Here is a 12,368-nt window from a genome sequence, read left to right as displayed (position 1 = left end):
GTGAAAAACTGTCATGAGTTGAATACCTCCTGGGAAAACTGAAACACTTGATAACTGATCGGCATCTCCTAATAGTATATTCTTCGTTGTTTCACAGCTGTATCAGCTGTAGAGTGTTACTATGGGGTCACTCTGCAGGCTGCAAGAAAGTATTATTACTTCCAAAAAAACCATAATGATCATGATATCAAGTGGGAGACAGGAGAACTGTAGGCCATTATTCAGAAAATTGTAGATAATGATTGTTTATAGTCATTATGTACTTCTGTGTCACTTCAGATTAAGGAAAATCTAGATTCCCTCAGCAAGAGGCACAACAAACATGACCAAAATACCCACAACAAAGAGATCATAAACATATTAACCTGTTGATTGAGAGATAGCGTTCCATACGTTGCTCTGAGTATGTTCAGATCTCTATCCAAGTAAGTGCCGATCTTGCCTCTAGAGATTTTCAAGAACAAAATTGTAAGAGACTTAAAACTAGTCCACTGTACGGCATTCAGCCTTTTTTAAACTCACATGTCAATAGCAGATTAATGTATAGAAGGTAAAATTTGTATTGTTACGAATTATTTGTATTTATCAGTTTTGTAAGTTTTGACGCAGTCTATCCAGCCATGGGTGGTGAACAACACAGACTTGGTGCTAAAGTTAATAAAGTAATAAATCAAACCAAACTACACAGAAATGCACTGTATTTGTAATGTATATAGTTATACGATACTCCACTTGCCTATTGCATAATAAAATAACAAAAAGGTAGTGCCTTGATAGAAAACACTTTGGAAAGATATGTGGAAATTCAGTCATAGACAGTATTTGTATCATGTGCGGGTTGTAAACATCAGTGTTCTGTGGTGTTATTGCGTTGAGCTTAAGGTTGCAGTTTGACATTCGAGTTCTTAAACGTTGTCGCTGCAGTTGCGTACAAAATCAGTGTTGTTGTAACTGTCAATGGAGAAATGTTTCACGAAGTGGTACGAGTTGCAAATTAACATGTGCTTGTTGGAAATAGAGCATATTTTACATAATTGCAGAAGTATCATATTTATTAAATTTTACACTCGCTACCGCATTCGCTGATGAAAGGCTACAAGAATATCAGTTTAGCAGGAAAAGAAAATAAATACGCGAAAACCTAAACCTTTTCACACAACTGACTGATGGTAATTTTGTACACTGACACAAGGGAAAAAGCAGTGGTTTATTGCAGTGAAAATGATCATCAGTCACACATTTTTTGTCCACACAGTGTTTGAGAACAAGATTTTTCCCAGTGGACTTCGGGTTATACGTGTTATGTTCTTCAATAATCGTGTTTGGCGACTCAGTAGCAAAATCTTCTGTCATTCGAGGTGTGCAACATAATTTATTGAAGGCACCCACTAACATTTTCGAAACTAGTGGCAGAAACCAGGTCAAATTCACTCATCTATAACCGAGAAAAGTACTATCTCCAGAACAGCGAAGTATATGTAAACGCGTATGTTTGAAAGCATAACATTAAAGTAAGTTAGAAAATATTTAATTTTTTAAAAGCATTCCCATCGTAGGTCAAGAAGTTGGATGTACATGCTTACGGCACAGGAATGAATGAGACATTGAAAGCAATGGATAGTGTAGATAGTTTGATTTACCTTTTAGCGAAAGGTAGTTCCAACGTAAGAGTACTCTTCTCTCTGCTTGAGGTCATGTCGTTTTTGTTTCCTCATAGCGTTTATGCCCTATTGTGGTACGTCTCAAATTGTGTTCTTAATAGCCATATGTATGTACCCAGATAAACCCGAGAAATTCTGTTTATTACGTTCCAGGAAATAGCTTTAAATAGTGAATCTAAGAACATACTACAACCCCAAGATGTATAGCTGCTGTAAGAACTGCGAGGAAAATACTAGTGCCCGAATTTTTTTAAAGAATCATTCTACCCACGCCCCCTATGCGAATGGAACGGAAAGAAGCGCTAGTAACTGATATAGTGAGAAAAAGAAGCGCTAGTAACTGATATAGTGAGAAGTACGTTCTGCTATAAACTTAACGGTAGTTAACATACTATGGGCGTGGATGTAGATTGTTACATTGAGAGTGGTTGTGATCATAATTGTGTGTGTGTGTGTGTGTCAGATGGAAGTTCAATGTTAAACTGCAGAAAGTGTTTCTCAAAAAGTGAAATTCCTACCGGTAGTTGAAGAAATACAAAGCAATGCTGGGGTTTGGTGTGACTATTATTGACACACAATCAGTTATTCAGATGGGTTACAAACAGATAAACAAGGTGAAAAATATGTTAGTGTACCAGAGAAAGTGTGGAACTTAAGTATAATATATAAATATCTTACACAATAGTGAAAGCAAGTAAATAATCGGTGGTAAACTGTGTAACATATTCATTGCTTCCGCTAACTTGTATGTTATTTAAATATGGGAGCCTAAATATTGCAGCTAGAAGATTATAAATGTGTAGTATGTTATCGCAAAAGGCATTTGGAAAACGCGGAATTGCCATATGGGTAACAAAGTGTCCAAGTTCAGAACTGTAGACAATAATTTGTGTATATCAACATATGGAAGTGCATTCATGTCAACTGTTACTTCCTGCAAGCACACTTTAAATTATTACAATTTACAGACTTCCACTGACAGTTTCAAACGTTTGTGGGTAAGAAAAAAAAAATGTATGGCTGCTTATAGTTCTGTTGGTAATTTCTTAAAAGATTCACAACAGAGAATGACAGTTAAGCAATTTAAACTATATCATTTGCTTTCAGCTGATAAAACTGGTGTTGCAGAAATTCAATATAGTAACATTTTAATGTATCATTGTGTACACCAGAATAATGCATGTTGTTGCCATGAAAACACACAGTAGTGTTAGCAAATAAAACACCAATGTTTATGATGAAATAAACAGAGTAAAATTTATAGTTTGTGATTGCAGTGATAAAAGTAAATCCTTTATTTCGATAATATCGCAAGCTTCACCCTTCTTAACTAAGTTGATCAGTAAAACTTGACACCGACACATTATTATGGAAACTGGGAATTGCTACAGGAAATAGGTCTTATTGTGTAAACTGCCAATGAATTTCAGTTGATCTCATTTAAAGATTTTTGATACATTCACAGAAGCTATAAAATATTTAAAGGGATGTTTAAGATTTATAACTCTGTGAGTGAAGTAAAAAAAATAGCCACTAATGTAAAGGAAAACACAAATTTACTCACGTAGCAGGGTAAAGTAGATTTTGAAAAGGAATGGTCAAGTTGTATGATAAAACGTGTAGAAAACATTTTTAGAAAGAACTTGTCATGTAAGATGACACAGCTAAATACACTCGACTAAAAAGTGTTTGCTGATCTTTACATTCTGAATAGTATTAACAGACATTAAGTCTGTTTGAGGTTGTTATGACTTGTAACTCCCAAAAACATAAAATGTTATTAAATATTGATAGATTATTAAGCAAAGTTTAAGTGCCTGTTTTACCCTAACACCTTTCCATGTGTGTTGTGCACCACATGAACAAGTAATTGTTCCAGACATCAAATGGGTGATGTGATCCTTTGTCCAAAGACTGTTTGACACATTCTTTGCACTAGTCTGTCCTCTGCAAGCCTCTTGATTTCTACATAGCTATTGCGTACCATCCCGTGGTCTCTCTTTTACAATCTCCTCCGCTCTCCCCACCCAGTTACCTACATTACCAAATGAGCGATTTCTTGATGCCTCAGGATGTGTCCTATTAGCTGACCCCTCCTTTTAGTCAAGTTGTGCCATAAATTTCTTTTTCACAATTCAGTTTGGTACCCCGTCATTAGTTACCTGATTTACCCATTTTACCTTCAGTGTTTTCTGTATATAATATTTGAAAAGCATCTATTCTCTTTTTGTCTGAGTTGCTTATTGTTACACTACATACAGATACCTTCAGAAAGGACTTACGAACATTGGAATTTATGTTAATTGTTTGCAAGTTTCTCTTTCTTAAATGCTTTTCTTGTGTTTGTTGCCAGTCTGGATTTTATAGCCACTCTGTTTCAGCCATAAGTTATTTTACTGCCCAAATAGCAAAACTCATCTGCTGCCTTTAGTGTCTCACTTTCACCTAATTCCTTCGGTATTGTTTGACTTAATTCGTTTTTCTTTCATTGTCATTAATCTTGCAACCTCCTCTCAAGAATACATTCCATTCAACAAGTCTTCCAAGTCATTTGCTGTCTTTTAGAGAATTACAGTGGATTGGCAAACTTCTAAAGTTTTTAATTCTTCTCCTTGAACATTTAATTACCTTTTCCAATTTCTGTTCAGTTTCTGTTTCTGCTTGCCAAACATACAGGTTGCATAATGTTGCAGACAATCTGCAACCCAGTCTCACTCCCTTCTCAACTCCTATTTCCCTTGATTTAGTTAGCTAAGTGTTCTATTGATCAATCTCATAGTAACCACTTTGATGTGGAATGTGTCAAGTGCATAAGAAATGCACACATGAATGAAGGCCTTCTTCTTGCTATTTATTTTAAAAAGAAGAGCTTAAAATTTTTGTTAGCTACCCCATGGCCTAAAAAATGCACAAAATACATATATTAAATAACTATATATTTATTTGTTCCTATTCAAGAATTCATCTGTGGTATAGAAGGAGTTGTCAATGAGATTTCAGTTTATTTTTAAAACTGTTACTGCCGCATGGTAATTTATTGAGAAGTTTTGCAGCAGCATATTTTACCCCTTTCTGTGCCAACAATAGGTTAAGTAGAGGATAGTGTAAGTCTTTCTTTCTTCTGGTATTGTAATCATGAATGTCACTTTTTTTTTTTTAAATGGTCCATGTTGAGAACAAATTTCATTACTGAGTAAATGCACTGTGATGCTATTACAAGAATTCCTAACCTTTTAAAGAGATGCCTACAAGATGTGCTACTGTGAGCCCCACACATTATTGTAACCACTTTCTTTTGAGCAGTGAATACTTTTTGCAATAAATGTTGAGTTACCCCAAAATATTATTCCGTATGACATCAGATAGTGAAAGTGTGCAAAATAAGTTAGCTTGCTAATTTCTATATTCTCAAAATTAGCAATTATTCTGGTTGCAAATGTTGCTGAACCTAGTTGCTTTAGGAGATCCAAAATATGAATTTTCCAATTACGGTTCTCATCCACATATATATACTCCCAAAAACTTAGCATGATCTACCCTGGCTACCGAGTTCTGTTGATGTGTTATATTTTTGAAGAAGGAACTGTACGCCTTGCAGTAGAAAATTAGACATACTGTGTTTTTTCAAAGTTCAGAGAAAACCCATTCACAGAAAACCAGTCAATAACTTTTCCAAAGATATTATTTGTATCATTTTATATTGGAGTTTCTTTACTGGATTAATAATGATGCTTCTATCATCAGCAAACAGTGTCAGTTTAGCTTCTTGTTTCAGATGAGGGAGGTCATTCACATACATCAATAACAGAAGGTCATTCACATACATCAATAACAGAAGGGGACCCATGATCAAACCCTGTGGAACACCTAATGTAATTTCACCCCAGTTAGATGAAGTGGGGAACTTCCTTAAATCACTTAAACCATATAAAGAAACTTTTTGCTTCCTGTTGTGTAGATATAACTTAAACCACTAATATGCTGTTTGATTTATACCATAGAACCACAATTTTTTTAACATAATGCCATGGTTCACTCAATCAAATGCTTTGGACAAGTCACAGAAAATTCCTATTGGTGACATTTTACTATTTAAACACACTATTATGTGGGCAGTGAAATTGTATATTGCTGTCTCAGTGGAACAGCATTTTGAAATCCAAGTATCCCATTACTGCTGACATGGCTAACCACTCTTGGGTACATTGCTTCCTCGACAGTTTTTAAAAATGCTGTGAGAAAGGATACTGTCCAGTAATTAGTGACATCTTTGGTGTCCCCTCTTTTGTAGAGAGGCTTGACAGTGGCATATTTTAACCTGTCTGGGAAAATACCTTGAGTTAGTGATGCATTACAGATGTGACTCAGGATATCAGCTGTAACTGCTCCACATTTTTTTTATATCTTGTTAGAGATGCCATCTACCCCAACAGAACATTTATTTTTCAAAGATTTAATGATTTTCCTTATTTAACAGGAGGTTGTTAGATGAAAATTAATCTGGTAAGGATTTCTCAAAACTGACTCTTCCATGTACTGCAAGGCTTTTTCTTTTGAACTATTATCACCAATGATAAAATCTTCTTGGGTTGACAGCTGAGTCAATGTGTTCTCAAGTAAAATTTCAGGAAGTTCCTTACTTGCCACCTTCAGGCGAAGTGTTGGGTTCACGTCTCGTCCAGTTCTTTGTAGCTGCTGAACTACGAGCTTGTCTGCATCCTCGGCACCAGTTGGGCGAATCAGGTGCAAGTAGAATCAGCGTGGCAGTGCATGGTGGGGAGGAGCCGCGGCCACCAGGTCCTGGCGTCTTGTCTCGGTGTGGCCTGTTTATTCCATCCGCCGTCACCGACCTGCCTCCATCGGTGTGCTCTCGTCTTATTCTTGATAATGTTGTGTTCAACGTGGTGCTGAGTTGGAAGCCACTATCCTGGTTGACCAGGTTATCACTGACATGTATCTCCACTGCCTCTTTAATAAGAGTGTCCCAGAAACCTTTCGCTGTACACAGTCTCTTGGTTTCTTCAAATTGAAATGTGTGTTCTTCGCTGAGGCTGTGCTCTGCTACCGTGGAGATCTTTCTGCCATCAATATATATCACATGTAAATGCAGGAAGGTAGAATGTAAGTACTTTTGGATTGAAGGAGACCACATACTGAAAGGCAGAAGCGCTGTAATTGTATGGCACACACACAAGAAAGAAAACTTGCTAGTTTTTAGAGTTATCCTTTTTTGAACTAGACCAAAATACACACGGGAAACAAGTAGACACCCACAAATATGCCTATGTCCCTACATGCGCACACACATTTTTTTTCCATGTGTATTTTACTCTAGCTGGTAAAAGGAATACTCCAAAAGCTGTCTTTTTTTTCTTTTTATGTGCCTTTGAATGATTCTGCCTTTTAGTGAGTGATCTTCTGTAATCCAAAAGTACTTACACAGTCCCTCATGTGAGGGACGCAAACACAAGATAAGAGAATCGGCACTCACAAAGAAGCATATGGACAGTCGTTTTTTCCATTTTTCCATTTGCAAGTGGAACAAGAGAGTGAATGACTAGCAGTGGTACAAGGTGCACTCTGCCATGCACCATATGTTGGCTGTGGAGTATAAATGCAGAGGGGGGAAAGGGTGGAGTTCCAGACATCTAAAGCAAGACTTTCATGAGACTTCGCTCTTATGGCTAAAGTATTATGATAGATGATAAACAGGATTATTTACTATTTTCAGTGACAAGTATCTCTTTCGTTGTACTTCCGATAAAGCTTCTGTTGTCAGGAATATGTGAACTTTCTTAGATATGTAAACTATTGCACCAATCAAGAATGGAATTCCAGAAGGACTTACCACAGAACGTAACATTTTAATTTATTTGTCTAATGCATCCTGGCACACAAATCTCGACATTGTTTCAGAGCAACTAATTTTTTTTTTTTATATTGAAGATAAAATTAGTAACTGTTTAATTTAATATTTGTATGAAGTTATATACACCAGTTATCAGGCATAAGGAAGCATCATGTTGTAGGGCTGGTTATAGTCTGTTATTTGGGTTGATAGCCTTTTCATTACTGGGGCATACTTCCATATCATTATTATGTCAGCTATTGTTTGTGTTACATACAAGACCTCCTTCCGTTTAGCTAATAATGCCCATCAGAGGGGAAGCTAAATGAATTTTTCTACTGCGGGATACTGTATTAGTTTGGGTAAAATGCTTAATGTACCACAGTGTGTGTAATAGAATGTGACTTCATTACTTACATTGTAGCCTAAGGGAGAGTCAATTACTACAATCTGTTAGTTTGCATTATAATTTATAAACATGTATTAATATCATTTAACACTCAAAATTGGCACCTGCTATTCAATAACCGCTGACTGATTTGTTAATGCAAATGTCAGGAAGTTAGACTAATACTACAGAGCAATTCCACAATTATTTTATAAGTAATATCATACAGAAAAAGATGTGATAATAGTTTTAATACACCATAGCCTATTGGTGTCAACTCTTAATTAACTAGGCCAACTGACAGCAGTCTGATAATACATGTACCATTGTGTGAAGTTAGTAATTAATAAAATAGAGTAGTTCATGTACATATTACTTATAACAAAATTTTCTTTCCAGTTCATGACTAACTGTACTCTGGCACAGGATCAAGGTCCTTATGCAGCCATAAAAAAATTGTGGTTGCCTCTCATATTAATTAAAGGTGGATGACTGAGTTCATCAATATACATACAAGATATACAGTGTTGGTGTTGTATTACCACCAAGAAAAAGAAGTTTTCATAAGGGTAGTGACGCATTCCTGAGCATGTTGAAACATAATGATTGTGAGCCAATGAACACACAAAAAACTAACAACAGTCTATAAACAAGTTGCATAAGTTCGTAGATCACCTTAATTGTGAAGATTTTCATTGCTGACTGAAACCGGTAGTCTGAAGACCTACAGGTTTGTGAACATAGACATGAAATAAAAGAAATTTATTCTACAGCATAAGGGGTGACCTGAAATAAATAGAATAATAATCCCCCCCCCCCCCCCCCCTCCTCCTTCACACATAAACTTAGTAGTTCTGTGAATGTCCTACAGTGCAGTGACCAACCTGTGTTAACACTGCTGTGAGGCATGTGAGCACTTAATTGAGAGCAGTGTCTGTTGCTACAGTTCGGGAATATACTAGATGCAGTGTACATCTGAATAAGAGAGGGGAAATGTAGATTGGCTGAGCTTCTTGCAGAAAATGTATGGGAGGGTAGGGGGTTGGGCACGCCATCACAGAAAAGAAGATCTCTGTGGTCCCTAGTGTCGCAGAACCTTTTTTTTTAGGTTAGAATCAGAATTAAGCTCCTGTTGTGAAAGAGTTTAAAATAATGGACGAGCACCACAAAATGAATAAGAATGTGCACAAAACTAAGATTAGCTTATTTCATCTGATTATTAGAAGATTGAGTGATAAGATTAGAAGAGCTCCTTGTCTGTTTGGAAAATTTAGGGAACTCTGAAAATACAGGCATCCTATAACTATCTGAGTTAGATAAGTTAAATATGAAGTATTACATTCCTGCATCTTACTCGTGTAGAACTAATATGGGAAAAGCAAGAGTTGTTACATACACTGATGAGCCCAAACATTATGACCATCTGCTTAATAGCTTGTTTGTGCATCTTTCGAACGAAAATACATCACTGATTCTGTGTATCAGGGATCTGATGGTTCGTCGATAGGTTTGTGGAAGTACATGGCATTAGATGTCTACACACAGGTCATGTAATTCTTGTAAATAACAGGCCTCTGATTTTCTTATGTGGTGTTGGCACCCGATAGTGACCAAGACTGGTTCCATAGGATTTACATCAGGTGAATTTGGTCACAGAGACATCAACATGAATTCACTATAATGCTCCTCAACCCACTGTAGGGTGGTGATGGATCCGAGACATGGACGGTTATAACATGGACAGTTATACTGCTGCATTGTCGGGGAAGATATCAATTATGAAGGGATGCAGGTGGTTCGAAGTGTCAGCGTGTCTTCAATTACAACCACATGTCCCATGCAAGCGCAGGAGAATATCTCCCATTGCATAATACTTCTACACCAGCCTGTGTTTGCGGCACACTGCATGTTTCGAGCCACTGTTCACCTCAATGGTGGTGTATGTGTAGACAACCATTGATCTAGTGTGGCAAAAATGTGATTCACTCAAGGAGCAGACATGTTTCCATTGATCGATGGTTGAATCCTAATGGTCTTGTGCCCATTGCAGTTGTAATTGATGATGTCGTTGGGCCAACAAGTGAGCAGGTAGGGGTGGTCTGCTGCGGACCTCCATGTTCAATGATGTACAATGAATGGTGTGTCCCAAAACACTTGTGTGTGCACTAGCAATGTGCTCTTTTGGGAAAGATGCCAAAGATCACCATCTATCCTACTTTACAGAGCAGGCAAGCCCCCAAATCCCATATTTTGTGAAGAGTCGTGCATGTCCAACCACTTGGTGCCTGCTGCTAGTTTCACTGTCGTACCTCCTTCTGTAGATGCTCATGGCAACAGAACAAGAAAACATTTAATCAGCTTTGCCGTTTTCAGGATACTCATTCACAGGATCTGCTTAATAATAATAATAATAATCTGCCCTTTGTCGATGTCGCTTATCTCAATGGATTTCCCCATTTGCGGCCCACGTATTCACTAGGGTGATCCCCTGTCTGTGTCTGCTCCGCTTACACACATTTTTGTTACCATGATATGTGCCTGCTACACCACCAGGGGGCATCCAGTGTCACAGTGTGCATAATGTTTTGGCTTATCAGTGTATATTGAGACAGAACATAAGTTCAGAAACATTGAGAGAAGTAGATTTTGTAGTGATCAGCACAAAGAAGTGTTTGCTTGTGAATTAATACTGAAAAATAGATCACTTTTAATTGTAACTATATATAGGTCCCTACTGAGAAACTTTGATGTGTCTATGAGGAATTTGGATTTCTCACTAGATACTCACCAAGCAGCGGCTGAAGACACACACACACACACACACACACACACACACACACACACACACACACACACACACACAAAAAAGAAAGCTATAATTAGGTAAACTTTTAGAGCCAGCAGCTCCTCTTTCATGCAGAAGGGTTGAAGGACACACACACACACACACACACACACACACACACACACACACACACACACACACACACACACAAAAAAAAAAAGAAAGTTATAGTTAGGTAAACTTTTAGAGCCAGCAGCTCCTCCTTCATGCAGAAGGGTTGAAGGGGAAGGAAGAGGGGTGAAGGAAAAGTACAAGAGTGGTCTAGGAAAAGGGGTAGATTTCGGGAAAGTCACACACAACTTCAGGACAGGGGAGACTTACCAGAGAGGATGAGAAATTTTTCCTTCACCTCTCTTCCTTCCCCTTCAACCCTTCTGCCTGAAGAAGGAGCCACTGATTCGAAAATTTGCATTATTATATCATAGTTTTATGTGTATGTTCTGCTGCCGCTTGATGAGTAGATTTTTTATTTATCCAATTACATACATGGTCAAAATTGACAGTTAATAGTCTGTGGTGATTTCAGTGTAGATTTTGTAAAGGATTCTTGTAGGAAAATTTATCAGGAAACCTTTCTTTGAGTCTGCAATTTGATCTCAGTAATTAAGTTTCCAATACAGGTGGGTAAAGACAGTAGGATCCCAATTGTTTGTTGGTTTTTTTGCTGAATCTCAAAGCAAGAAAATAACTAAATACCCACTAATAAATTTTCTCCCTACACAGTTGGGATAAATAAGGTAGTTCCTTACGGTATTCAGTGGCAATCAGAATAATTAATCACTCCATAACAGATGTTTACAAATTGGTTTATTCTAGATGACTTGGGATGAAATTTGTAACGAACCAAATGGTGGCATAAAATTTTATCTGTTCCATGATAAATTAATTTCATTATTTGAAAATAGCTTTCCACATAAGCTAATTAGCTATATAAAAAATCATGGATCACTAGAGGGAGTAAACTATCCTGTAAAAGGAAAAGGGAAGTAGATCTGTTGGCAAAATCAAGTAGATAAATTTAGACAACACTGTCAATGGAGTACAGGGATCTGGTGCTATACTCGTTGAAACAACAGTCAAGATCACAATAACATTTGTTTATTATCATCGGTTTCGACTTATGTTAAAGCCATCCTCAGATTTTTGGCCTTTCTGTGGCTGGTGCTCGCAGCTCCTCAGTTTTCCACATGTTACCACAATCATACACTGGGATCTTGGTAACACATGAAAAATGGAGGAGCTGCCAGTGCTAGCCACAGGGGCAAAAAAAAAAAAAAAAAAAAAAAAAATTGAGGATGGCTTTAACAAAGTCGAAACTGGCCATAATAAACAAACTGTTGTTTTAACCAAAGAACAATTAAGAGATCCTGCAGTAGTTGCAAACTACTACTACTACTACTACTAAACAGTACCAAGAAAAGTTATTAAAAATCAAGGAACTTGCACATTATGTCAGGAATTAGTAATTCCAACCACAGACTTAAGGCCATATGGAGTGCAGTGAAATGAGAGACTGTACAGTCAGGCATAGAACAGGATAACATCACTATTGAATTAAATGGAAGGCCTGTAAAAGGTGAGACAGAGTTGCCATTTATGTTTAATAACCATTTCCTAAATATAGGG

At 37.1% G+C, this 12,368-nt stretch overlaps 1 protein-coding gene across 1 annotated transcript in view; it reads left to right on the top strand.

Moving 5' to 3' along the window:
• The first annotated feature begins 837 nt into the window (after positions 1–837).
• Positions 838–12,368, top strand: part of LOC124595974 (T-cell activation inhibitor, mitochondrial-like) — a 338,719-nt gene continuing 327,188 nt past the window's right edge. The window contains exon 1 of the mRNA XM_047134917.1: positions 838–980. Within this exon, the coding sequence (XP_046990873.1) occupies positions 958–980 (23 nt within the window). The 5' untranslated portion in view covers positions 838–957. The remainder of the gene's footprint in view (positions 981–12,368) is intronic.

The sequence above is a fragment of the Schistocerca americana genome, chromosome 2 (genome assembly GCF_021461395.2).
Source record: "Schistocerca americana isolate TAMUIC-IGC-003095 chromosome 2, iqSchAmer2.1, whole genome shotgun sequence".
NCBI lineage: Eukaryota > Metazoa > Arthropoda > Insecta > Orthoptera > Acrididae > Schistocerca > Schistocerca americana.
The sequence above is the reverse complement of the archived record's forward strand: the minus strand, read 5'-3'. Positions and strand labels throughout refer to the sequence as shown.